We start from the raw sequence: 24,874 nt of genomic DNA on the forward strand, positions 1-24,874 counted from the left end.
TTTGAACTTGGTAACAGTCACCAAGGCCATTGATGAGGGAAAGGCAGTCCATACAGCCTACCTTGACCTTGCAAAGGCTTCTGACACAATACCCCACTTGGGTATTGTAGAAAAACTTACCAGCTTAAATGTAAACCCATATGTCACAAGATGGGTTGCAAACTGGCTTAAGGACAGAACCCACAGGGTTAGAGTTGCTGGCGCTATGTCAGACTCCAAGCCGGTCACAAGTGGTGTCCCACAGGGCTCTGTCCTTGGCCCCCTATTGTTCGGCATCTACTTCTCAGAAGTACAGGCCAACATGGGAGGACTTTGGCTGACAAAGTTTGCAGACGACTGCAAACTGGGTGCCATAGTGGAAAGTGCTTCAGACATGGATATCCTTCAGAAGGGACTCACAGAAACAGATAGCTGGTGCCAGAGCCATGGCCTGAAGTTAAACGCCAAAAAATGTATAGTCATACCCTTCTGGAAAAACAAGGTAACCCCAAGCTACCATATAGGTGGCAATCCACTAAGCACAGAAGAGGTTATCAGGGACCTGGGGACCCAGGCTGACAGTGGCCTTTCTTTTGACACTCACATTGCTAAAGTGGTTAGAAAGACCTTCTACATTGCCCATCTGATCATGAAGGGATTCATATCCAGATCTAGTGAGGTCATTGTTCCCCTGTACTCTTCACTTATCAGACCAATGATCGAGTACAATGCCCCATTCGGGATGTATCTCACCCGACATCTGCAGCAATTTGAGAGACCCCAAAAGTTCCTCACCAAAAGGATAAAGGGACTCCAAAATCTGTCATATGCTGCCAGATTGAAGAAACACCAGCTCTATTCAGTCGCATACCGTCTGCTCAGAGGTGACATGTGCCTGACATACAAGGCCATGTCCAACCCGGAATTAATGGACATGCTCCACCTCAAAAAATCCAAATCCACCAAAACCACTAGAGCAAGCGACTTAAACCTTAGCACGGATATAAATAGGACGTGCTGGAGGGATAGATTTATCACTCAGAGACTCCCTATGCTGTGGAATAAAATCCCGGTCCATGTGAGGCCTCTGTTCAAGAGAAATCTTGACCTGTGGATGGGAGATCGTAGGTTTACCCCGGGAATCATCTCTGTGTCACTGCTGGACAGAGGCACAACAAAGTAATGGGCACAGTATTTTTTCATATAAGGGATGGCGTAAGCCACAAAAATTTGGGCTAGGCTTATAAATGCCTTAGGGCAGATAGCCTAGTATAAACCTATGAACCTATGAACCTATGAACTGAAGTTTCATTTGTCACTTGTGAATGAGTCTATGGGCTGAATGCAGCAACAAAGCAACCATGGAACTGTACAGCTTTTCCTTTAATCCCAAAGCATTTAAATAACATTCAATTAAAATACTGCATACACCTCTGGTGTCCAGCGTAAAATCAGTACATCTGCTATTAATCAGCAGCTTCTCTAACTAGTCTTTCCTGCTTCTGCAACATGTATACTTTTTCCTGTCTTTGAGGAGAATTCTGTCTTTACTGGATATATATGAGTTGTGTCAACAAACTGTTCCTCATTAGATCTGAACTGGTTCCATTTTCACAAAAAAAATCACCTCAGCTACTTAACAAAACGTTATGCTTGCTAAACACATTTTCAAGTTAGATTTACATATTTTAGTAAAATGGCCAACATTTACACAGATTCTGCATGTGCTGTTGTAAAGTGGGCAGCAAGTTCTACTTTAATGGGAATATCCGCACATTGCGCACACACAGGCTGTAGAGTAGTAAACATCCTTTTTAGTTTTGTTACCACCATAAGTTTCCTAGTACATTTTGAACTTCTTCATGTTCAGCTTGCATTTATATATATATATATATATATATATATATATATATATATATATATAAACTTTTAAAACTCATTTTTATGCACTTTTCAAATTTATGCTGCAAACATCCATCTCTTTTGTCAGCTCTTACATCCGTATGTCAGTTAATTCACTTGATCTTTTTCCAGTGTTGAGTTCTTTTCCATCTGTAACTGATTTCTGACACAGTCTGTATGCCACACACAGTTTTATCTCTTATTGCTCATGCAGATTTTTAGACTCACAGTCTTTAAGCTATATGTCTAAATTCAGTCACATAAGCATCAATATTTTCATATAGCCATTGATGTCTTAAAAAAACAAAGCAAACCTTTGTCATCTGAGATGTATCATGCATTTTTAATTGCTTCTTCTCGTGTATGTAAAAAGTAGTTATTTATACATTTTCCATTTAACTCCAAAGCAGCATTAAAAAATTCAAGTCTTTGAATCTATGACTTCCAGTTTTCTGTTAGGTTACCTTGAACTTCTTGTTTGCTGAGAAGGATCACAGCTTTTGGCAATGTCATATTTGCAGTCGATTTATTTGAAAATATAATAAAGAGCAATGTGTCCAAATGATATATACAGGTTTTTAGTTATTTCTTCACTCTTGACACCATGCGTTAGTAGCAGACATTAAATTATAAAAAAAAAAAAATAAGAAGACAGATGCTTAAACTGAGCTTATCTGAGGAGATTTTTTACTTCAATGACTAGACACATATTTAGAAGGCATGCCACTTGAAAGCACAGGTTTCTTAAAGGGGCAGAGTCGAAATTAATATATACCACAATTCTAAGAGAGTGAGTCTTCAGTCTTTATCTGATCAAGTGACCATTTCAGGGAATCAGTGATTGATTGAGACATTTATCACTTCTGTCCCTTGCAACCAGTAAAGGCAGCTAGTTAGACAGAAGTTAATGATTGAAGGAGTGGGTACTGAGGTTTGTGGATGCGGACACAAATTGAGTAAGACGGTAGGAGTTTAATAGTCTGTTATATAACTGATCCATTCATGTTAGTTAAAGAACTAGTCATCACAAATTGTTACAAAGTCACTCATGATAATCACATTCTTATAATCAGCCTGCCTCTTTTACAAGATTGAGGATGTGTCCTTGACCAAAAGTTTCAAAAACAAAGACTAGGTCCTGTGCATAGACAAGTTAACATCAGTCCACCACAAGCATCAGTGTCCGTGAAACACAAAAGAAGTATTTTTTAGGAGGTCGGGGGTTGGCACAATGGTTGAGGTATTGCCTCACAGACACAAGGTACAGAGTTTGGTAAGTTGATGGTTATTGTCTAGGTGCAGTAGCCTGCAAACTGATTCCCAAGTATTTACCTATGAACCCATGAACCTCACTACAGTCCCATGTGGAGGCTTCACCCCATATGCCCTTACATAAATATACTAACAGCACAGCTGCACAACTATGGAAAAAAGAAAACACCACGGAGGAGTTTTCACTTTCCATCTGCCACACTCCATTGCTGAATTCAAATTAGACAAACTGTACCTGCAAAGTTCCAACTCTTGTATACGCATTGCTTCAAAAACATGACGCAAACTCAAAATCTTCAAGGACCTATAACAAAAAAATTGCAGTTAAAACACCACAAATTGCTGTATGTAGGTTTTGAGGTTTCTGGTCTGATGTGTAAGGACTCAGACACACTGATTGTGGGCAAACTACATGCTTTTCTGAGGAAAGCAGCGAGCTTCTCAGCAATAAAATGAAATTAACTATGATGCAGGCATGAGTAGATCCTACATCAGTCATTAAAAGCACGTACAGCCTATGGGTCGAGTGGTTAACTATAGTGTCAGCTTCACCAACAGTTTCTGTCACCACTGAGAGTCACAGAGATACTGTAGGACAAATTGTGCAGACAATTCTGATATTAGTTTGAAGCAAATACACTGTTGTTTACATTGAACATTAGGCCTGGAAAAATTCACCAACCAGCAAAATGAATTTTCATCTTCCCTTCTTGCTTTGTATTTAGGATATTGTTAGTGTTTGCCATTTTAAGATCCAGTATTCTTGTTCTGGCATAACTTGACCTATAGCTGTATTCATTGGGATTTGGGAATGACACTTTTGGTCAGTTATAGCATGGATACTCCGGACCCTTATTCTGAGATGACGCCTGTATGAGTGAGTACCAAAGCATTTTGTCTGTTCTCTCTTTAAAGGAACCCATGATACCTCCTTTTTGCCCATTTTATTACTTAGTTATGTCAGTATAATTCTTTTGCTGTAATACATAACTGCTTTAACTGCTCACTCCATTTATCATCTTTTTACATTTTACAGATTGTATATCCTGGTATGGTGACAACCCAGCAACATTTCCCCTGCTATTATATTTGTATCACTGTCACTATACTCATACATCTTTGTTCTGCAAACAGAATGGGATTAAGATGCTTGTTTCCCAGACTACCCTTTAAAAAAGGCTACCCTTCTCTAGCTCTGGCTGTACCCTTACAAGCCACATCTTTTGTGCCACGTGGGTGAATCTTAATTTCTTTCACTTTCTTTGAGTTGATGTTTAACTTGCTAACAGCCTTGTTTGTAGAGGGGAAGGAGTGTTGCAAAATGTATATTTTGATGTAATTTTTGTCATACTCACAAAGCATCACTTTGTTTTTCCTTTAACTAATTTCACAGGTTAGGGGAATTCACCTTAGAAATGCTTACTTTTAAAAATACAGTGAGCACTATTTATTGTCCCATAGTCTATAATAAACAATATGTCTAATGCCCCTTGCATTAAACAGGGAATACTGTCAAAACCCAGAACGTTAAGAATCAGTGGTTAACAGACAACTGCAATCATAAGTGCATCTGTGGATTTGTGGTATTTCTCCTCAAAATTTTGCTAAATATAGTTTCCTTGAATGAAACTAAGTAAACAGCAATTGGTAGGAAAAATAATTTCAAAAAACAAGTATTTTATGTAGGACAGTATTCCTACATCTTGAGGAAAAGTTAAAGTCCCCTTTTATTAAATGCTACTTTGATTTTTTTTCAAGGACAATTCATTCAATGAAATCCAAATGTCAGGCTACTAAATAGATAGACAGACAGATAATTATATGGATAGGCAGACAGACATACAAAAAGACAGACAGCTACTTCTGAAAACATACATGCCAGGGCATAAACTGAACAACTATTACACACACACACACACACACACACACACACACACACACACACACACACACACACACACACACACACACACACACACAGGAATTTCAATGCCTGATCCCAATGAGGGAATGGGGTAATATATGTTAAATGCACAACCCAGTAAGTGTTATTGCATTTATGAAACTGTCATTTTCTTGTTATGCTGTAATTTTGTGAGGGCCTTACCTGGCTAACTAGTAAAGCTGTTCTTTCTCTGTGGCCATCTCAAACATATTTATTGTATAGTCTGAGTTATGTCTTTTGAAATCCTTGAAAATAAAGTGTGTCACTTCTATTTGTTCTGTGTAGTGTTTCTTTTAAAAACTAATTTTTCATCATTACAAAATTCATTTGGCAAGAAGTAAAATAAAGCAACTTGAGAGTGTGAGGACTGGCTGTTGGGATAACATTCTAATTGCCTCCCAAAAAGAGCAACATTTTATCTTTTTTTTCACTACTATATAAGTGTTATCTTTGTAGTGAATGTGAATGCATGCCAAATTTATTATTAGTTTGGATTACATCTTTAACTGGTGCACTTCGTCAGCTAAGCATTTTCTTTTTTAAGTGCCAAATTTCATATTTTTTTTGTGTCTTTCAGCTTTTCCCGGTTAGGGGTCGCCACAGCGGAACTCCGGTCCGCTAATGATTGGTAGTGGATTTTTACATACCGGGTTACCAGCCCTGATGCACAACCTTCAACGAAGGTACGCCCTTTCACGTATGCCTCCACACAGAAGATGCTCTAGCTGAGAATCGAATGGGACAATGTCTTGCTATGAGGCGACAATGCTACCGCAGCACCACCACCACCTCAGAAACCAGTACCATCAGCACCATTCAGTTTTAGCTTCAGTAGTTGAAGAACAGAGTGGAGGGGTTTGATTACAACAATAGTAATCCGACTGTTGATTGCATATTTCAGATCAGAGAAAGCTAATACCAAATTTTGTGCCAATTCCCAACATTTCCAGCTACAGCAAAAGCCCGTGTTACAAGACAACAAACTAAAACATCAGTAGGGCATCACTGGACAGCAAGTGGTAGCTACTGTGTAATTCAAATATTGATAAATGGGGAGGGCTGCAATTCTAAGAAATGCTGTTTAGAAGAATTATGATGCAGGTTTAGTGAACTGTGTCTTCTTTAGATCCTTATGATGTTGGCCACAAGAATGCAAAAGATGAGTGTGGAAACATCAGTGAGGTGAATTATGATAAAGCACAAGCATTTTATAATGATGAAGCTGCCTGAAAAACAAATTTGCAACAGAGTACAATAAAGAAATCCTGTTCTACTTTGCATACCCTGTATATAAAACTATTGAAAAGTACAACATACTTACAACTTTCAAGTTGCAGAGAGCAGTTCTGAGTGTCAAGAGGAAATCTGGTAAAATCCATTGCACACATGGCTGACACTGTTATCCTACAAAGTACAAAAGAAAAATATCTCACAAAACATGTGAGGACAAACATAAGCATTTCTGTTATAGAAAGCCTGTTTTACACTGCACTCTTTTATTTGCTATAAAAGTTTCAACTGACTCAAAACATCTTAAAATAAAATGTAGGCATATACTCAGCACCATAGTAGTTTTCGAGTTTTTAATTCACACTCTGTTAAAATCCTTTATTTTATTAATTTTTTAAATTTTGCTGATGTGTATAAACTCTGTGCTGATTGAGAGACAGAGAGTGTGAAAGCATGAGTTGACTGAAGTTTTGGAACATGAGGTGATCAGACAACTGGTTCAGGACTGTTCTAGAAAGAATAGAATTTGGGATGTAGTCCTAAACAATACAGAGGGTGTCATGGACAGCCACATTAAGGCACCATTAACGATCAGTGATCGTGCCACTGTGTGGTACAGAATAGAGAGGAGGGGTGAAAATAGAAAGACAAAGATAATGGTGTGAAGTTTTAGAACAGCTGATTATGCTGCACTGGGAATGTGGTGAAGGATGAGTTAAGAGACTGGGAGGAAATCGAAAGCATGAACAAGTTAGAGGAAGGAGCCAGGGATGGCTATGGACAAGGGAGTTGAGGAAGAGACAAAAAAGAGAAAACAGACAATATTACTACACAGGAATGTAAGACCAGCAATTAGAGCAAAAGACAGGGCCTACAAGAGGTAGAAAGGAGAATGTTGAAATATGGAGGAGGCACACTACAAGAAAGCTAGCAAAAAGGCTGCAGAGGCAGTAAGGATGGTAAAGTTTAAACTTGAAAGATTGTTAGCAGAAGGATCAAAACAAGAAATAAGGGCATTTATCATTGTAGAAAGAAGGAAAAGAGGGACAGAATGGGCAAGACTGAGGAAAGATGGGAGGGATATCACAGAACACTGGAAAAAAGCAGATATACTGAATGATTGCATTGTTTCAGTCTTCACAAAGGAATTCAATGGGAGGGTACCATAGTAGGAGAGAGGCAGGGCAGAATGGTGAGAACAATGGACAGACAGAAAAAAAATAAGAAAGGAGGAGGTTTATAGGGAACTGGCTGTTGATAGACAGTATAAAGTACAACAGCCAGATGCCCTCCTCTCCATTGTCCTCAAAAATCTGAGCAGTGTGAAGGTAGACCCCATGAAAGAGATCTTCATCAGACCTCTGGCTAGTACAGACATGCCATGGGGCCACAGGATAGCAGATGTGGTGTGCTTGTACAATGGAGGAAGCAGAAAACAATCCAGGGAAGTACAGACATGTTAGCTTAACAACAATAGCAGAGAAAGTCATGTAGAAAATCCTGAGTGAATTATAAATAGCATCTTTGGATTTCATTAACCATAAAACTTTACCCAGTGATACATAATATGATTATAAGCACATACAGAAATGCTACATCTCATTTTTTCCCCTAAAGTATAGTTAGAACTACCTTCTAAAGATTTCAGTGTTGCAGCCACAACTGGATAAAAGCCGATTATACTTCTATGTTTTGTAAGTTTGTTCACTTTTATTTTATTTATTCGATTTTGTTTACTGGGGTAGTGAAGTCATCTAAAGTGGCCCTATTTCAGTCATAGTTTATGAATACATTAGAACATTACAATGTAAGTAGAAAGGTAAACAAATCAGAGGAGTTGTCAGAGTATAGCTTCAAATTATTAATGAGTTTCAAAATGCAAAACATATATACAAATGTGAACACAATTAAGACATCATTACTACAGAATAATCCTTCTTTACAACTGCAATTAAATCACTGCTCACAGTAGCTTATTTGCTATACTCTGAGGTACATTTCTTGTAATACTATTGTATATTTATATTTACATTTGTTGCTTTCTAGTTTGTGATAAGCAAACAAAACCAACTAAATATTAAAACAAACTTCAAAAAACAAAAAAAGATGATGATAGTTCCAACAAACACATTTTATTGTTAGCGTTTTTGTCTACTACAATCAATAAACTTCTTTAGACATCTACCATTCATTCACACAAGTTTAAATAACATATGTAACCATGACGTCACTTCCTGAAATTCTTAAAGCTGCATTTCATATAAAATACACTTGTCAATGCAAATTTTATAACTGCATCTAAAATATAAGATAAAAGGTCCACTATTAAGTGTAACTGTAAAAATACACACACACACACACACACACACACACACACACACACACACACACACACACACACACACGTAATGCATTTATTATCTACCAAGTGATTTTAACTTTAGTACACACTTCAAGGAACTGTATTCATTTAGACCTTGAGAAGCTTTGGCATTTAATCTTAGTTGCCACAATAATTATCTCTCCTCTAACCTTAGTGGCCAATCTACCCCCCAATGTCTTGTTGTACTTGATCAATAACCATATATCAGAATTCGTGATCAGGGTACTCCATAATATGTCTAGCCAGGGCATTGGTATGATTGGCTTTAGATATGTTGTACTGATGTTCATAAATACATTGTTTTACACAAAATTCCATTTTTCCTATGTAGAAACTTGGGCATAGTTGGCACTGAGCCAAATATACCACACCTTTTGTTTCACATGTATATTTCCCATTGATGTTGAAAATCTTGCCACCTATTTTAAATTTTGTAGTAACTTCCATGTATTTTCAATAGTGGCAGTGCCCACATTTCTTCATACCCTTATATGGTATGTAAGATTTCCTTCTAGACTGTAATAGATTTTTCAAATTCAAGCCACATTTGAAAATAATTCTAGGTGTATCGCCCAGTTTCTGATTAATTCCAGTATCTTTGTTTATTCAAGTCCAATTTTTAATCAAAATATTCCTGAGTGTCCTGGCATCATTTGAAAATGGGGTGATGAAACTCAAATTGTAGCCAGTATTGGACATATTATTCCCTATAGTGGCATCCAGTACTGACTTACTTGATATTTTTCACCTAACAATAGGAGTGCCCCGATTTAGTATTGCTGTGAAGTGCCCCACTTCCCTTTTTTGGTGACTTCCCTAATGACATCATCCACCAATGTTATTGGATATGCCCTCTTAATAAACATCTGTTTTAAAAGTTCACATTCCTGATAATAATCATCATCCAAAGTCACCATTTTAACAGCTCTAACTATTTGCCCCTTTATCACAGACCTTTTCTGGTGGTCAGGGTGAGAGCTGCTATAATGTAGGAAGCTGTTCAAATGTGTTGGCTTTCTATAGATGTTGGCAATATATCTACCACTGGTGTTACCCTTGGCTAGTCTCACATCAAGATAAGGGATGGAGAATGTATTAAACGATGATGTGAACCGTAAAAAATTTGTTAATGGGTAATTTCATTGACAAATTCATATGCCACCCTTACGTCACCTTTCATGATGACAAAAGTATCATCCAGGTATCGTGTGTACCAATGGATGTTTTATTTAAACATGTGGTTTTGAAAAAGTAATTCCTGCTTCCAATAAGTCATGACACAGTTGGCAAAACTACCTCCACATGGTGACCCCATAGTGACACCCATTTTCTGAAGGTAGAAACAATTGTCAAAGAAAATAAAGTTGTTGGAAAGAACAATTTCCAACAAACACCAAGTTTCATCAGTCAGTTGACTGATTGCAGGAACAGAGTTGCTGCCTTTTTTGAGTGGCTTGGGCTACCCAGTCTTTCACTGCCTTAGGCCAATTTAAAATGCATCTAGGACAGCAAAGATACAATCTGAGAGGAATTCCATGGGCACAGATGGTTTCCCCCTTGGAGCATAATGACATGGCCAATGAGCAGCTATTGCCCAACAGAGTTAATAAATACTGTAATGATCAATAGTGCTGCCATCCTGGAAACAGGTAGTAATGTCTGTACTAAGTCCTGTAGGGAAAGGAATCAGTATAGCCCACTTTGTATAAGACTATTTCAATGCTAAATAATGAATACAAATGTTTTACTGAAGTCCTGTTTACCTGAGTTGTTCCAGTGGTGCTAGCCATAGTGAAGAAAGATCAGTGCAAGTTTCTTAGTAGTAGGCAAGCTCTGATAATACTACTGCAGGCTCCTTTTGTGTTTTGTGGAGATGTTGCAGTAGCTCTATAAACTGTTCACAGATATAGAGAAAGAAAGAGAGTTGAGGCTGCAGCAAAGCCTATCTTTCCCATTCATACTGAGTACGTAATGAGTATTATTAAAGAGGCTAGGCAGGGCTGTCCACTTGCACTGTTGCTTCTGCTTTAGATTTGAGCCCTCATCAAGAATTTTGAGGTCAACCCACTTGATAGGTTATAGGTGAAGGGAAAGGCAAAGCTATTACTTTCTGTGTATAACCTGAAAGTTTACTTAACATGACAAAAGGAAAACCTATACCAGCTTTTTCACTCTGCTATGAGTTGTCCAGCTATCAAAGACTGTTTTGTTAAACAACATAAAACCAGGGCACTTATGTCAAATGTTATGCCATCTAAGATATTAAAGGTGATCTGCCCCTAGATGTGGAATTGTGAATTTTTTAAATTCCTTAAATATAATTTGCTCCTTCTTTACCTGGAGAAGACAATGGAGGAGTTGCATATGTCAATGATGAAACAAGTAAGAATGACTTTGCTACTATTAAGAGATCCTCAACAGAAAATTCAGACCTTGCAAATGTATGTACTACTGTGGGATCTGTACTGATTCCAATTGGTTCCTGATGTTACTCCATATTTTAGGAGTTTAAAAAGTGTGACCTTTTACTTTTTTTTGCTGGATGACATGAGACCAGATGGATGATTGGAACAGGAATACTTCATTTGTGAAGCTGGGTGGTACTGGCTTGCAGATTATGAATGTTATTATGGGGTAACCCATTTGTAGCCAGTCTATTTATTGCAGGCGGACATCTATACAGCTCACTAGAAGATGGTGAGTCCTTACTTTCCTTCCCGGGAAATGGTTTAGACAGATTATCAGGGTGGGGCTAGGCAGAGTAGGGAGCACCTTCTATTAACAACAGCAATATGTAACAAGGCCTGCTGAGCTTTGTGGCAGTCAGATGCCATGGAGCAGCTTCCAGAATTTTATTGAGAGGACAGGGAGGGAGGAATAACAGGAAGCTTAGCCTTAGACTGGGGGGTGATCCAAGAATGGAATAATGGGAACAACTACTAGAGGAAGGCAAATGTATATAATGGGATCAATGTCAGGATAGCTTTGACCTGAAATAGGGGAGACAGGGGATTACATGAGATATGATGTGCATTCTTTTAGATTAAGGGACATAACATTGGCGATGAGTTGCTGTTACACTGAATGCCCAGCATGAAGGGGCAATGACAAAACATTTAATTTGTAGAATTATTAATGAGATGATATAGATCAAAAGCCATGTCTGTGTGGGTGGGGTGCTCAAGAAGGTGCTGCATTGTGGGTTCTGAATTTACTTAATCAAGAAGGTTGGAGTTAGCTCTGCACATTACAAAGTACTGTGATTAATGAGCACTGAGTGCTTCCATAGAGTTACATTCTGAATTAATGTGGCTCTAATGAGCTGAGCTCATATATTTGTTAACTGAAAGTATATACCAATTTGAATTAGAGACTTCACTCCATGCTCCTGTGACACACCTAATATGATATGTTGGGAACAACTGGTCTTTGGGCTCTTTTTTCCCAGTTTAGTATACTTATATCTTGCACTTATACCTGTATGATTCCACATCCCAAATTTATCTGACATCTCTAGTTTCTGGCATAGAGAGAGAGAGAGGAGAGATATATAAAGCCCAGCCACAGTTTAGATAACCTAAAGCAACTCTCCAGGAAGGGTGGGAGCAAGCAGCTGATGTTGGCTTACTCAACCTGTGGGGAGGAAGAGGTCTATGCCACTGCAGTGCTGACACCTATTGGAGAATAGGCGCACAGCACACTGAATATATGGCCAGACCAGGAACAATCAGCTGATCCTAATCTTTCTTTAAAGTAATACCGGCTTTTAAAAGACGGTATTGCATTTCTGGTCAAACCTGATCACTGTAGCATCCTGTGTGTGGTCTAAACCATAGCAACTGCTTGCTACATTATAGGAAGCAGTTTGCTACAGTTCAAAAGAAAGAAAATCTTTTTTTGTGTCTTTGAGTCAGTAAATATTGTGTGTCTCTGTGTAACTGCAGTTAAGTTGCCTGAAGTGTGAAAAAGTATAGCCATCTGGGCTCATTGAAAGTTGTTAGACTACTTTGAAATTCCTGTGTTATTGTTAGCCTGGGGTTTTCTTCTAGCTTTAAAATCTGTGTTGTTTACATTTCTAGTAATCATTTTAATCGGAGTTGCTGGCTACTGAGACTTGTCTGCATATATCAACTGGACACAAGCTGATTTAAGTATACTTTTCTCTGCACTTATTTAAGATTTGAGTCAGTAAATATTGTGTGTCTTTGATTCAGTAAATATTGTGTGTCTCTGTCTATCTGCAGTTAAGTTGCCTGAAGTGTGAAAAATTGTAGCCATCTGGGCTCATTGAAAGCTGTTAGACTGCTTTGAAATTCCTGTGTTAGTGTTATTGTTAGCCTGGGGGTTTCTGCTAGCTTTTAAATCTGTGTTGGTTACATTTCCAGTAATCATTTTAATCGGAGTTGCTGGCTACTGAGACTTGTCTGCATATATCAACTGGACACAAGCTGATTTAAGTATACTTTTCTCTGCACTTATTTAAGATTTGAGTCAGTAAATATTGTGTGTCTTTGATTCAGTAAATATTGTGTGTCTCTGTCTATCTGCAGTTAGTTCCCCACCCCTCCCTGTTTCCTGTTGTGGTGTTAATCTTGGTGGCTTTGGAATTGCCCACCCCTGCTGTAAATCTGTTTTTGCACACTCCTCCTGGACCCATCTCATTTGCTCACTCAACTGAGTACAGTGAGATCATATTTTGATTTCAGATACTCCTACCAGTCCCATCTCCTCTGCGGTGTACAGAGAGAGCACTTGGGAAGGACATTCCCCTATAGTATCTTAATCTGCTCTGCTCCCTCCTTCTCCAAAAAAAAAAAAAAAAAAAAATTTGCACTTCATCTGCTTTACTGTATTTGTATTTCTTCCTACTTTATTACCTTATTTTGCTTTTCCCTCTTCTTAAAAGTACTCAATTGAATTTATTCTGCTGCTTTTATTACTGCTCGTTAGTAGCCTGATTAAATTGTAACTGTTATTCTAAGGCCCTTGGTTTAAGCACTTGGTCTTCAAATCAGTTGTTTTACATTTTACTGTTGTGGCAGGACAGGCATCGTACATCCTTCTAAGTTGGGAACTGCTGATTGAAGGCTCAGTGTCTGTTATTCTAAAAGTGTATTAGTTCTGGGTTAAGCACTTGGGCTCCAAGCCAGTTATTTTACATTAAGAAGGTTTGTGGTCTGCATTCTTGTGGGTGGAGAGGCTAGAGTCTGCCCTTCTGAGCTGGGAATTTCTGGTTAAAGGCTTATTGCACATGCTTACTTGAACTGTTTCTTTCTGAAATTGGTACGCCTTGTTTGCTGTAGCATAGACTAGATTCAGGCCGGCTGGATCTAGCTTTGTTTGTATAACTTGTGCACTGATCCAGGCTGTCTTTTTTGGAGAAGGTTTCTCTGAACCCTAGTGGCAGGACTGTGCAGTTAGAACTTGTCTGATTGAAGACTGCTGGAGCAGGGCTCAGTTTTTAGCTTTTTAACTGGTTAATTGGATAAAGTGTTGTTTTGATTGTATCTGCTCTATTTCTCTGGAAAAAAATATTTATATATATATATATATATATATATATATATATATATATATATCCCACCTTTCTGAACGAGTATAGTCCAGTTTTCAGGTCACTGTTGAATCCAGGGCTGTGTTACAATTTTCTGTGTTGCCCATATCTTACTTGTATAGAAGGAAGTTTCTCTGTTCACCTGTGAGAGAGGGGAGCTTTGAGCAGCCTATCTGTCCCTGGAGGAGTGGTTTCAGCCCAGAAGTTAGTAGTTTATTGGCCATTTTGGGCTAATTTCTATCTCTTTCACTTCCCTGCTATAAAAATTGCATTTGCTCAGTTTTTGCACTTGTATTCCATTTAGCAAGTGCCTTCCAGGTGTTCTGCAGTCTACAGCAGCAGTGAGACAAAAGAGAGTTTGGAGTGATTAAGTATAATTTTTCTGCTTTTCTTGCTGTCTTAACTAATTCCACCTAAAATGCCAGCTTTTTTAACGTTTCTGTGATTTAAAAAGTTTGTTATTGCTACATATTGTACTTATTTGCTGTCTGCACTTGAATTAAGTCATTTTTGTGTTTAAATAATCTGTTTAACTGTTGTAGGCTACACACTAAAGTGTGACAGCCTTTTCTGTGCATTTAAAGTGTTGCTTTGACTGTATCTACTCTATTTTCTGAAAACAAAAAAACAAAAAAACAAAAACAAATACTTGTTTCCCGCCTTTCTGAACTAGTATAGTCCAGTTTTCAGGTTATTGCTGAATCCAGGGCTGTGTTACAAGTTTCTGTGTTGCCCATAACTTACTTGGATAGAAGGAAGTTTCTCTGTTCACCTGTGAGAGAGGGGAGCTTTGAGCAGCCTATCTGTCCCTGGAGGAGTGGTTTCAGCCCAGAAGTTAGTAGTTTATTGGCCATTTTGGGCTAATTTCTATCTCTTTCACTTCCCTGCTATAAAAACCACATTTGCACAGTTTTTGCGCTTGTATTCTGCTCAGCAAATGCCTTCCAGGTGTTCTGCAGAGTCTACAGCAGCAGAGAGACAAAAGAGTGATTTTGGAGTGATTAAGAATAATTTTTCTGCTTTTTTTGCTTTCTTAACTAATTCCACCTAAAACGCCATTTTTTTAGTGAATCTGTGATTTGAAAAGTTTGTTATTGCTACATATTGTACTTATTTGCTGCCTGCACTTGAATTAAGTCATTTTTGTGTTTAAATAATCTGTTTAACTGTTGTAGGCTACACACTAAAGTGTGATAGCCTTTTCTGTGCATTTAAAGTGTTGCTTTGACTGTATCTACTCTATTTTCTGAAAAAAATATATATATATACTTGTTACCTGCCTTTCTGAGCTAGTATAGTCCAGTTTTCAGGTTATTGCTGAATCCAGGGCTGAGTTACAAGTTTCTGTGTTGCCCATACCTTACTTGGCTAGAAGGAAGTTTCTCTGTTCACCTGTGAGAAAGGGGAGCTTTGAGCAGCCTATCTGTCCCTGGAGGAGTGGTTTCAGCCCAGATGTTAGTAGTTTATTGGCCATTTTGGGCTAATTTTGATTGTATCTGCTCTATTTTCTGAAAAAACAAAAAAAACAAAAAAACAAGAAAATATATTTTTTCCTACCTTTCTGAACTAGTATAGTCCAGTTTTCAGGTTATTGCTGAATCCAGGGCTGTGATACAAGTTTTTGTGTTGCCCAAACCTTACTTGGATAGAAGGAAGTTTCTCTGTTCACCTGTGAGACAGAGGAGCTTTGAGCAGCCTATCTGTCCCTGGAGGAGTGGTTTCAGCCCAGATGTTAGTAGTTTATCAGCCATTTGGGCTAATTTCTATCTCTTTCACTTCCCTGCTATAAAAACCGTATCTGTGCAGTTTTGCGCACTGGGCAACACCGTTTAGCTAGAGTTAAACTATTCTCTACTTCAAGAAGTCTACTCTTCAATTTTTCCCTTGGAACTAGACAAACCTTCAACTTTAGCACTCAAACCATTCATTTCACAGTCAAGCACTTGCTTAAAACTCATAGCAAACACTAATAAAACCTAACACTAGACCCCCCTATACTGTCCAGAAGGACAAGGCTCTCTATTTGTCCCCACCAGCCAATCAGAAAAAACAGCTTACTCTACCTATTCAGGTATGTCCAAAGGGCAGTTTCTGGTGTACTCTCCAGCCCAACTGGTGAATCTGGGCATTTTGAGGCAATGTTACAACTGCCTCATGTACACAGACAACCCTCTCCTCCTACCACCAAATACTAATATATGTGAGAGATGCAATTATACAGCCAAACTAGAGGCAAAGCTCTCTCAACCCAAGACTGGAACTGACAGTCAAGAGGAGAAGGGTAATACTTGTAACACACCACCAGTCTCACATTGAGCTAATAAACCAACACCAGCAAATAACACACATGAATAAATGAAAACATACTCAGAGGCTCTAAATAAAAATCTGCAAAAGCAACAGAGACCTCCAAAGCAGACATCCAAGCAACCTCCACACCCCATCACTAACCATGAAACACATTCTTCACATAATCAGTGTGCAACGCAATCACAGCCCTTAACCCAAAATAACATACCCAACACACTAGTAATAGGCGACTCTATAGCCAGGCACATGGATGTCCCACTAACTAGGCTGGACAAGGAGAAGGTTACAGTTAGCTGCCTGCCGGGTTCCAGGATCTGCCACATAAGACAAGCACTCAGGTCACTCCAGAACAAGTACAAATATGACTGTCATTGTCCATGTTGGTGTGAATGACCTGAGATGTACCTCCCTGGACTACATGAAAAGAGACATGGAAGAGCTCTCTGATCATGTAACCCAGGCCGGTATGACCCTGACCCTGAGTAGCATCCTGCCCTCACCAAGAATGATGCCACAGTATAAAGAAAAAATGATCAATTTCAACAATTAGCTAAGTTTCTGGTGTCATTCAAAGGGGATACAATATCTGTCCGCCTGGGATTACATGCTCGACAAGCCACGTTGCTTCACAAGAGATGGCTTGAACCTGTCACCCTTAGGCTTTTGAATGCTGGCCAATGCTCTTGCCGCTCACATAGTTCCTTTTTTAGGCAAGGCTCAAAAGACAAACCCACCACCATAAATAGCACAAGTAACCAAAAACTGAGGGTAATGCTACTCAACGCCAGAAGTCTAAACCTCAAATTGCACGCACTCAAGGCACTCCTCCGTATGGAGAACATCGACATCTGTGCAGTAACAGAAACCTGGTTTAAGGCTCCTGAGAGCACCCCAGCACTACAAGGCTATAACTCATACCATACCTTTCAGCCACAGAACCAGGACCGAAACACAAAAAGAGGGGTTGTATCCATATTCATCAAGGATACCCACACCTCGGTTAGTGGTGCAGCACAATGCATCAGAGATCATCCATGTGCAACTAACAATGGGCAAAACTGCAATCCAAATTGTAGCTTGCTACAGATCACCCACCATGGCCCAGGACCCCCATTCCGCATTTCTGGAGACACTGGGAAATATGAAGGTCCTACTAAATACCCTAATACTGGGTGATTTCAATTACCCAAACATAAACTGGGAGAACTACTCAAGTACTAACTCCCTTGCCAAACGCTTCCTAGAATTTATAAGCTCAAACACCCTGGATCAACTGGTCAACACCCCCAACAGAGGGAACAACATATTGGACCTGGTCATCACCAACATGGGCGACCGGTGTTCCACACTGGAGGTCAACCCCTCACTGGTTAGATCAGACCATAGACTAATCACTCTGGATATCCACATTCTGCCCCCCACCCCCAATCAAGGAACCCACCGTGAAAAACTTTTCAAAAGCAAACTTCACGTTACCTAAGACCGAGATGGAAAGGTTCACAGCCCCCATGCTAAAGCACAATGCTGTCCAAGCTTCTGAAACCTTTATAAAGGCACTCTATGAGCATCTGCAGGAATGCATGGATTGTGCTATCCCAAGTAAAACCAAGACTCACTCCTCCAAGAAAAGAAAACCAGTCTGGTGGACCCCTGCCATAAACAAGCTATACAACAGAAGGAGGAAAGTAGTACAGAAAAGAGTAAAATTGCAAGAAGGAAAGACATCCCTGATCAGTATCAGCAAGAAACTACAATCCCTCATTAAATCATCCTAGGCTAGTTTCGGAAGAAAAATTGCCAATGACTCCAAAGATAACCACAAAGCATTCTTTAGCTATGTCAAGAACCTAAGTGGAAACTCTCAGAGCTGCTCTGAGTTAGTGCAGAATGGCACAAAATACACTGAACCGACTGATATTGCCAACATTCTGGCAGACAGGTTTAATGCAAACTTCACCCCCCTCTCACCCCCTAAAGGGCCCATAACCATACCAGAAGAATGTAGGGCCCCATCAATCACCGACACACAGGTTAAAACAGCCCTATACAAAGCCAAAAACACAACTTCAATGGGAACGGATGTTGTCCTAGGCTGTGTCTTACAAGAGCTCCAAAATGAACCCTCACCTAAACACACTGTTCAAACTCAGCCTCTCTACAGGCTACATACCCACAAGGTGGTGCACAGCAATGGTTATCCTGCTCCACAAAGGTGGAGCCACAACGGACCCCAGGAACTATCACCCTATAAGCCTGACAAGCCTGGTCTGCAATGCTATGGAATGCATCATCATGGAACTCATTAACAGAGACATTGGGAACCTCCAAACCTTGGACCCTACCCAGTTTGGCTTTGTTAATGGCAGATCATGCCTCCTAAACCTGGTGGACTTCTTTGAGACAGTTACCAAGGCATTAGATGAGGGAAAGGAGGACCACACAGCCTACCTAGACCTCGCAAAGGCTTTCGACACCATTCCCCATTCTAGTATTATAGACAAGCTCACCAGCTTGAACATAAACCCCTATGTCACAAGATGGGTTGCCAACTGGCACATGGATAGAACCCACATGGTGAGAGTTGCAGGCTCTACGTCTGACTCTAAACCTGTTACAAGTGGCATCTCCCAGAGATCAGTCCTAGGACCCCTCCTGTTCGGTATATACTTCTCAGAGGTACAGGCAAGCATAGGAGGACTATGGCTGACCAAGTTCACAGACGACTGCAAACTAGGGGCCATAATTGATTCTCCAGCTGATACAGACACCCTCCAGATGGGTCTCACTGAGACGGATACCTGGTGTCAAAATCATGGCCTCAAGCTAAATGCCAAAAAGTGCATAGTCATCCCCTTTGGAAAAAACAAAGTACCCGCGAACTACCACATAGGTGGTAGTCCCCAAAATACAGAAAATGTAATATGGGATCTGGGGACCCAAGTAGATAGTAATCTCTCCTTTGATAATCATATTGCCAAGGTGGTTAGAAAATCCTTCTATGTGGCCCACCTAATCACAAAAGTGTTCACATCTAGAACAAAAGAGGTTATTGTGCTTCTCTACTCATCACTCATTAGACCCATCATAGAATACAACGCCCCATTTGGGATGTATCTTACAAGACCACCTGCAACAGCTGGAAAGACCACAAAAGTACCTCACCAAGAGGATTACTGGCCTCAAACAGATGCCCTATGCAGCCCGACTCAAGAAACTCCAGCTGTACTCGGTTGCATACCGCTTACTAAGAGGTGATCTCTGCCTGGCATACAAGGCCATGTCCAACCCAGAATTGATGGACATGCTCCACCTAAAAAAAACAAATCCCAGAGAGCCACACGCTCTCGAGATATAAACCTCACCACAATGATAAATAGGACATGCTAGAGGGATAGATTCCTGTCCCAGAGACTCCCAATGCTTTGGAACAGGATTCCAATATACATCAGGCAGAACCCCTCACTAATACTCATCAAGAGAAACCTTGACGGGTGGATGGGAAATTTACCCTGGGCATCAGTGGCTCTGCTGGACAGTGGTGCAGGGAACTGGGGTGGCGGAAGCCAACACATTCTGGCTAGGCTTATAAATGCCCTTGGGCAGATAGCCTAGTACTTACCTATGAACTTATGAACCTAAAACCTGAGCACTGTAATGCTCCATGCAGGCAGGGTATAAACTGTAGCAACTGTTTGCCACATTTGTGGAAGGCAATTTGCTACAGTTTACACAGGATTTTTTATAAATCTAAAATACAAGCCCTGTAGTGCTCAGTGCAGGCAGGGTATGTTAAAGGAGTGTTGGGGCAGGGGACCTAGAAATGGAACCTGAATGGCTGGAGGTGGGGGATACGTTAAGCATCTGGCTACCTGGTTGGTGTACCTGTAGAAGGAATGCCCAATTTTTTTGTCTCAAATACAAGAGAGGGGACAATTGAACTAACTTTAATACGCTAATCAATTATCTATCAGCTTATTAGAGTGAATGAAGTGCCTTTTTTTTTTGAAGGGGTGGGGTGCTGGTTCAGAGTACCAGCCCAGGGCGCGGGTTGAACCAGCTACGCTTCTGCCCCAGCCCATATGCAGTGCGCACAGGTGGGGATATATGCCTGACTGTGAAGCAACATTTGACCTGCAGTTTTCAAGGTGACTTGTGCATGTCTAGACCAACAAGCCACATGAACCTAGGGCTTGTCCGAGATTTGAACCCAAGACCTCTCACACCCAAAGCAAGAATCATACCCCTAGACCAACATGGGGGGGGCATAGCAGGCCATTCAACATGGGGGGGCATAGCATGCCATTATGTATGTTATTATCCACAACAAGTTCTTGGTAGAAGAGTTTGGCTCTAAAATAGAAAAAAAAAAAATCTCAAATGGCTCCTTGAATGATGGCTACATCAAGGAGGTCTGTGATGGATAACCAGATAGTCAATAGATGCAACAAAAAAAACCCAGCACATTGGCTAATGTTCCTCTATGTTCCATGATGTGCTTTAATCTTTTTATAATAACCTGTTTTGTTTAAAAATGAAAAAAAATAGCTGAAAAGATAAGACAATGGGTACACCGAAAATAATTACATTAGTGCTGACTTCATTGTAACTAACGTGGTGTGAAAATCTGTTGAGGCACTTAAGCCATAAGGTTGTTATTATCAGGGCTTTGCAGATAGTTATCCCCATCTATAAATCCATAGTGAAACATCAGCAACAATAATGCTACATTCTCTTCCTATGTAACTAAAAGTCTTTCGGCTTTTCCTGGTTAGGGGTCACCACAGAGGAACTCCGGTCCGCTCATGAATGACAGTGGATTTTTACGGTGGTGAGTTGCCAGCCCAACGCCCAACCTTCAAAGAAGGCACACCCATTCATGCTCGCACCTACCTGCATGTCTTTAGCGTCACTCGACCGCAGGGTGGACATGCTACTCCAATTAGAAGGCATTCAAAGGCATTGAGTGAAGCAAATACATGAATGAAATAAACAAAAGAACTATCTTTCATAGTTTTTGATCTCATTAAATTACAGAGGGGTAACTTTTTTCTAGTTTTCAGTGATTGTCTGACTCCATTCATTTTGAGTCCCTTATTTTTTAAGTTACTTGTTTCCATTCTGTAAACACAAATTCTGATCATCTGCCCTTGTCCTAGATTTGAGGGCAGTGTGTTCCAAAATAGTTTCAAACTGTTACAAATATGGGTAGAGGTTTGCATGCTCTAAAATAAATTAAATACCTACATAGAGACATTGGCTAGAATTCCTAGATTGTGTACTATGGAGTGTGCACTTGCTCTAGAATCAGCCATGATCAGGTCAGATAAACTTTATAATCCTAACAGAAATTATTGATATAGAGTATACAACTCATAGTTTTTTCTTAACCAACATTCTATTATTAAACACAACAATAAATATTCATATGTATACACTTTACCTACCATTAGTACTACCAGACAAATACAAAACCAAATTCAAAACTTGTTCATCCCACATTAAAAACAAACAAGAAAACCAATTAAATTATTTAAATACAAGTCACACCGCAGCATAATTTTTAAAATTTATTATCAATACTTGACTTCTACCAGTCTTCCATTATTAATTAAACTAGTTATTATTATTTGTATTTATTTAAAAAATGCACAAAAATATTTAACATTTTCTTATTAAATTACCTCATAACTCTGGCAATTCTTAACAACTACCAAACCTCAGTCTGCAAATTCCACATTAATCAAAGCAATCTTTCACACACCAAGCTTCCTTATTTAAACTTAAGAATAAATGACCAGCTATGTGGCAATAGTCCTATATTAATCATGCAAAACTCCACTACTTAAACCTAAATTGTCCCTTCATAAAAAATAACAATTTAAAATACACCAAGCCCACAAACAATGCCATAAACTTATCCTTTCTGACCTCCTAAACTGTGTGTTAGTTGAACCCACTACAAGACTCACTAACATTAAATTCCCCACAAATACCCAAGAGCACATGTTGTGGAAAATAATCTAGGTCTAAACACAACTCACTGAAGTTCTACAAGTATTTGCAATAAACTCCAATAACTGTATTCCTGGCTAGTCACCTGACAACCAAACATTCTAGCTATAACAGAAACCTGGTTAAAAATAAGAATATCAGATGAAGAAAGCTACTATTGGGCTATAAAATAATCTGTACAGATCATTTCAGCAAATAAGTAAAATGTATATATTTAATATATTCCAACAACTTAGACATAAAAGGGCACTCCCATGATACCTACCTTAAACAGAACTGGATTCTACTAACTACCCTTAAGACAGGTGCCTACAAAACCCCACATGTAGCTACTGTCCATATACCAACAACATGGAGAACACTAATGTCTATACCTTAGCAGCCATCCTTTCTTGGCTCACCTCCAAGTGACAACAAGACATTGGCCAGTATTCATAGCCATTTTCTCAAATGTGATAGGGGTATTCCTGATATTTATGAATGAGCAGAGCAAAGGCAAGATTCATAGAGGCCATTTACGCTAATGTAAAATGGCTTAAGTATTATAAGATCCAAAGAAAAAAATTTGTAAAGCAGCATATGCTAATGAGGTGCTCTTGCAATACACAGTCCAGTATCTGTATGGTATGCACATCACTTGTTAAATGCAGTGCTTTACTTTTCATATTTGAGTTGCACTCCATGAACTTGCCCCTAGTCATCCTTTTAGTAGTTTGTCCAAGTATGTACAAACACTTCACTGACAGTAGCTTGTCTAAGTATGGACAAGCACTAAAATGACACAAAAAAATTATTTTGCTTAACGATCACTTAAGCAGTTTGTCCAAGTATGCATAAGCACCAAAATGAAGCATTTCCCTACTGATCCTTTCAGCAGTATGTCCATGTATGCACAAGCACCAAAAATGAAACATTTCTCCCACTGGTCCCTTCAGCATTATGTCCAAGCACCAAAATGAAATATTTCCTCACCAGTCCCTTCAGTAGCGTATCCAACTATGCACAAGCACCAAAATAAAACATATCCCCACTGATCCCTTCAGTAGTCTTCTCATGTGTGCACAAGATTCAAAATGAAACATTTCCCCAATGATCCCTTAAGCAGTATGTCCATGTATGCACAAGAATGTCCCTGACACCAAGTGAATCATTTCCCCTAAAAATCTCTTCAATAATTTGTCCATGTATACAGAAGCACTTCACTGATACTGAATGAATGATTTCCCTCACTGATCCTTTCAGTAGTTGGCTCATGTATGCACAGGCATGTCCCTGACACCAAATGGAACATTTCCCCCAATGACTCCTTAAGTAGTCTGCCAATGTATGCACAAGCACTTTACTGACACCAAACAAAACATTTCCTCCAATGACCTTGTGATGCCCGTGCACTGGCCTAGTAATCAAGAAGCCTCACTCCTTACCACTAACACCAGTGAGGGGCATTCACATTGACAAGGATAAGAAATACACACACACACACAGTAAAGTAAAATTTTCCTTAAGAGCATACAGAGATCACAGTCAGTCTGGGGTTGGTCTCTCCCTTTCTCTCCAGATCCCCAATAAGACTCCCCACTGGCACAGCTATATGATCCAGATCTTAGTCTAGTGGCCAAGCTAAAACCTCCAGCATCCTCTCTGTTCAACCAGTGCTTTGTGTTCCTGTCCAAGTAGCTGACACATACACACTTTGAGATATGAGTTATATACAAACACACAGACACACCTGGGGAAGGCTGGCACAGGTTCGCCAGCTATGCCCCTTCTGCTCAGATTATATGGTAGTACCACTTGCCACCAACCACTAATATCAGCTACTAATAAGGCCCTTATCAAAGGGTGTCTAATTATTACTGTGCAATATTATTATTATTATCCAAATGGTAAGTGTGACTGAGCAGCAAAGCTTATTTGGAGTGGCTTGGACAGTATCACTATATGCATGCAATGTACTCTAGACCTTAATTTATCTCTACATAAAACAGCCACAGTTGAAAGGTCTAAAATATTTAATAATACATAATAAGAACACAAGACAATACGTCTTACTACACAGTGCTAGTCAAGAGTTCAGAGATCATAGAGAAATGCTTACAATAATATTGCAGAAAAGTTCTGACTTCAATACAGAAAACAGATAGACTAGACTTCCTATTTCCTATCCATATCTAAGAGCAAACACAGTTCTAAAATAAACTTACATATAGAGCAAGGCAGTGCTGGTGATGTTGTCAGTCCTGAAACAAGTGCAAAATGCTCTGATTCTCTCTCTCCCTCTCTCTCT

At 39.4% G+C, this 24,874-nt stretch overlaps 1 protein-coding gene across 1 annotated transcript in view; it reads right to left on the reverse strand.

The window, feature by feature from the left end:
- GABRR3 (gamma-aminobutyric acid type A receptor subunit rho3) overlaps positions 1-24,874 on the reverse strand; it is a 366,702-nt gene that overhangs the window by 174,501 nt on the left and 167,327 nt on the right. Inside the window, exon 4 of the mRNA XM_044071761.1 lies at positions 6,420-6,502. Within this exon, the coding sequence (XP_043927696.1) occupies positions 6,420-6,502 (83 nt within the window). The remainder of the gene's footprint in view (positions 1-6,419; positions 6,503-24,874) is intronic.

This window comes from Protopterus annectens, chromosome 5.part0 (assembly GCF_019279795.1).
Source record: "Protopterus annectens isolate FY-2018-M chromosome 5.part0, PAN1.0, whole genome shotgun sequence".
NCBI lineage: Eukaryota > Metazoa > Chordata > Ceratodontiformes > Protopteridae > Protopterus > Protopterus annectens.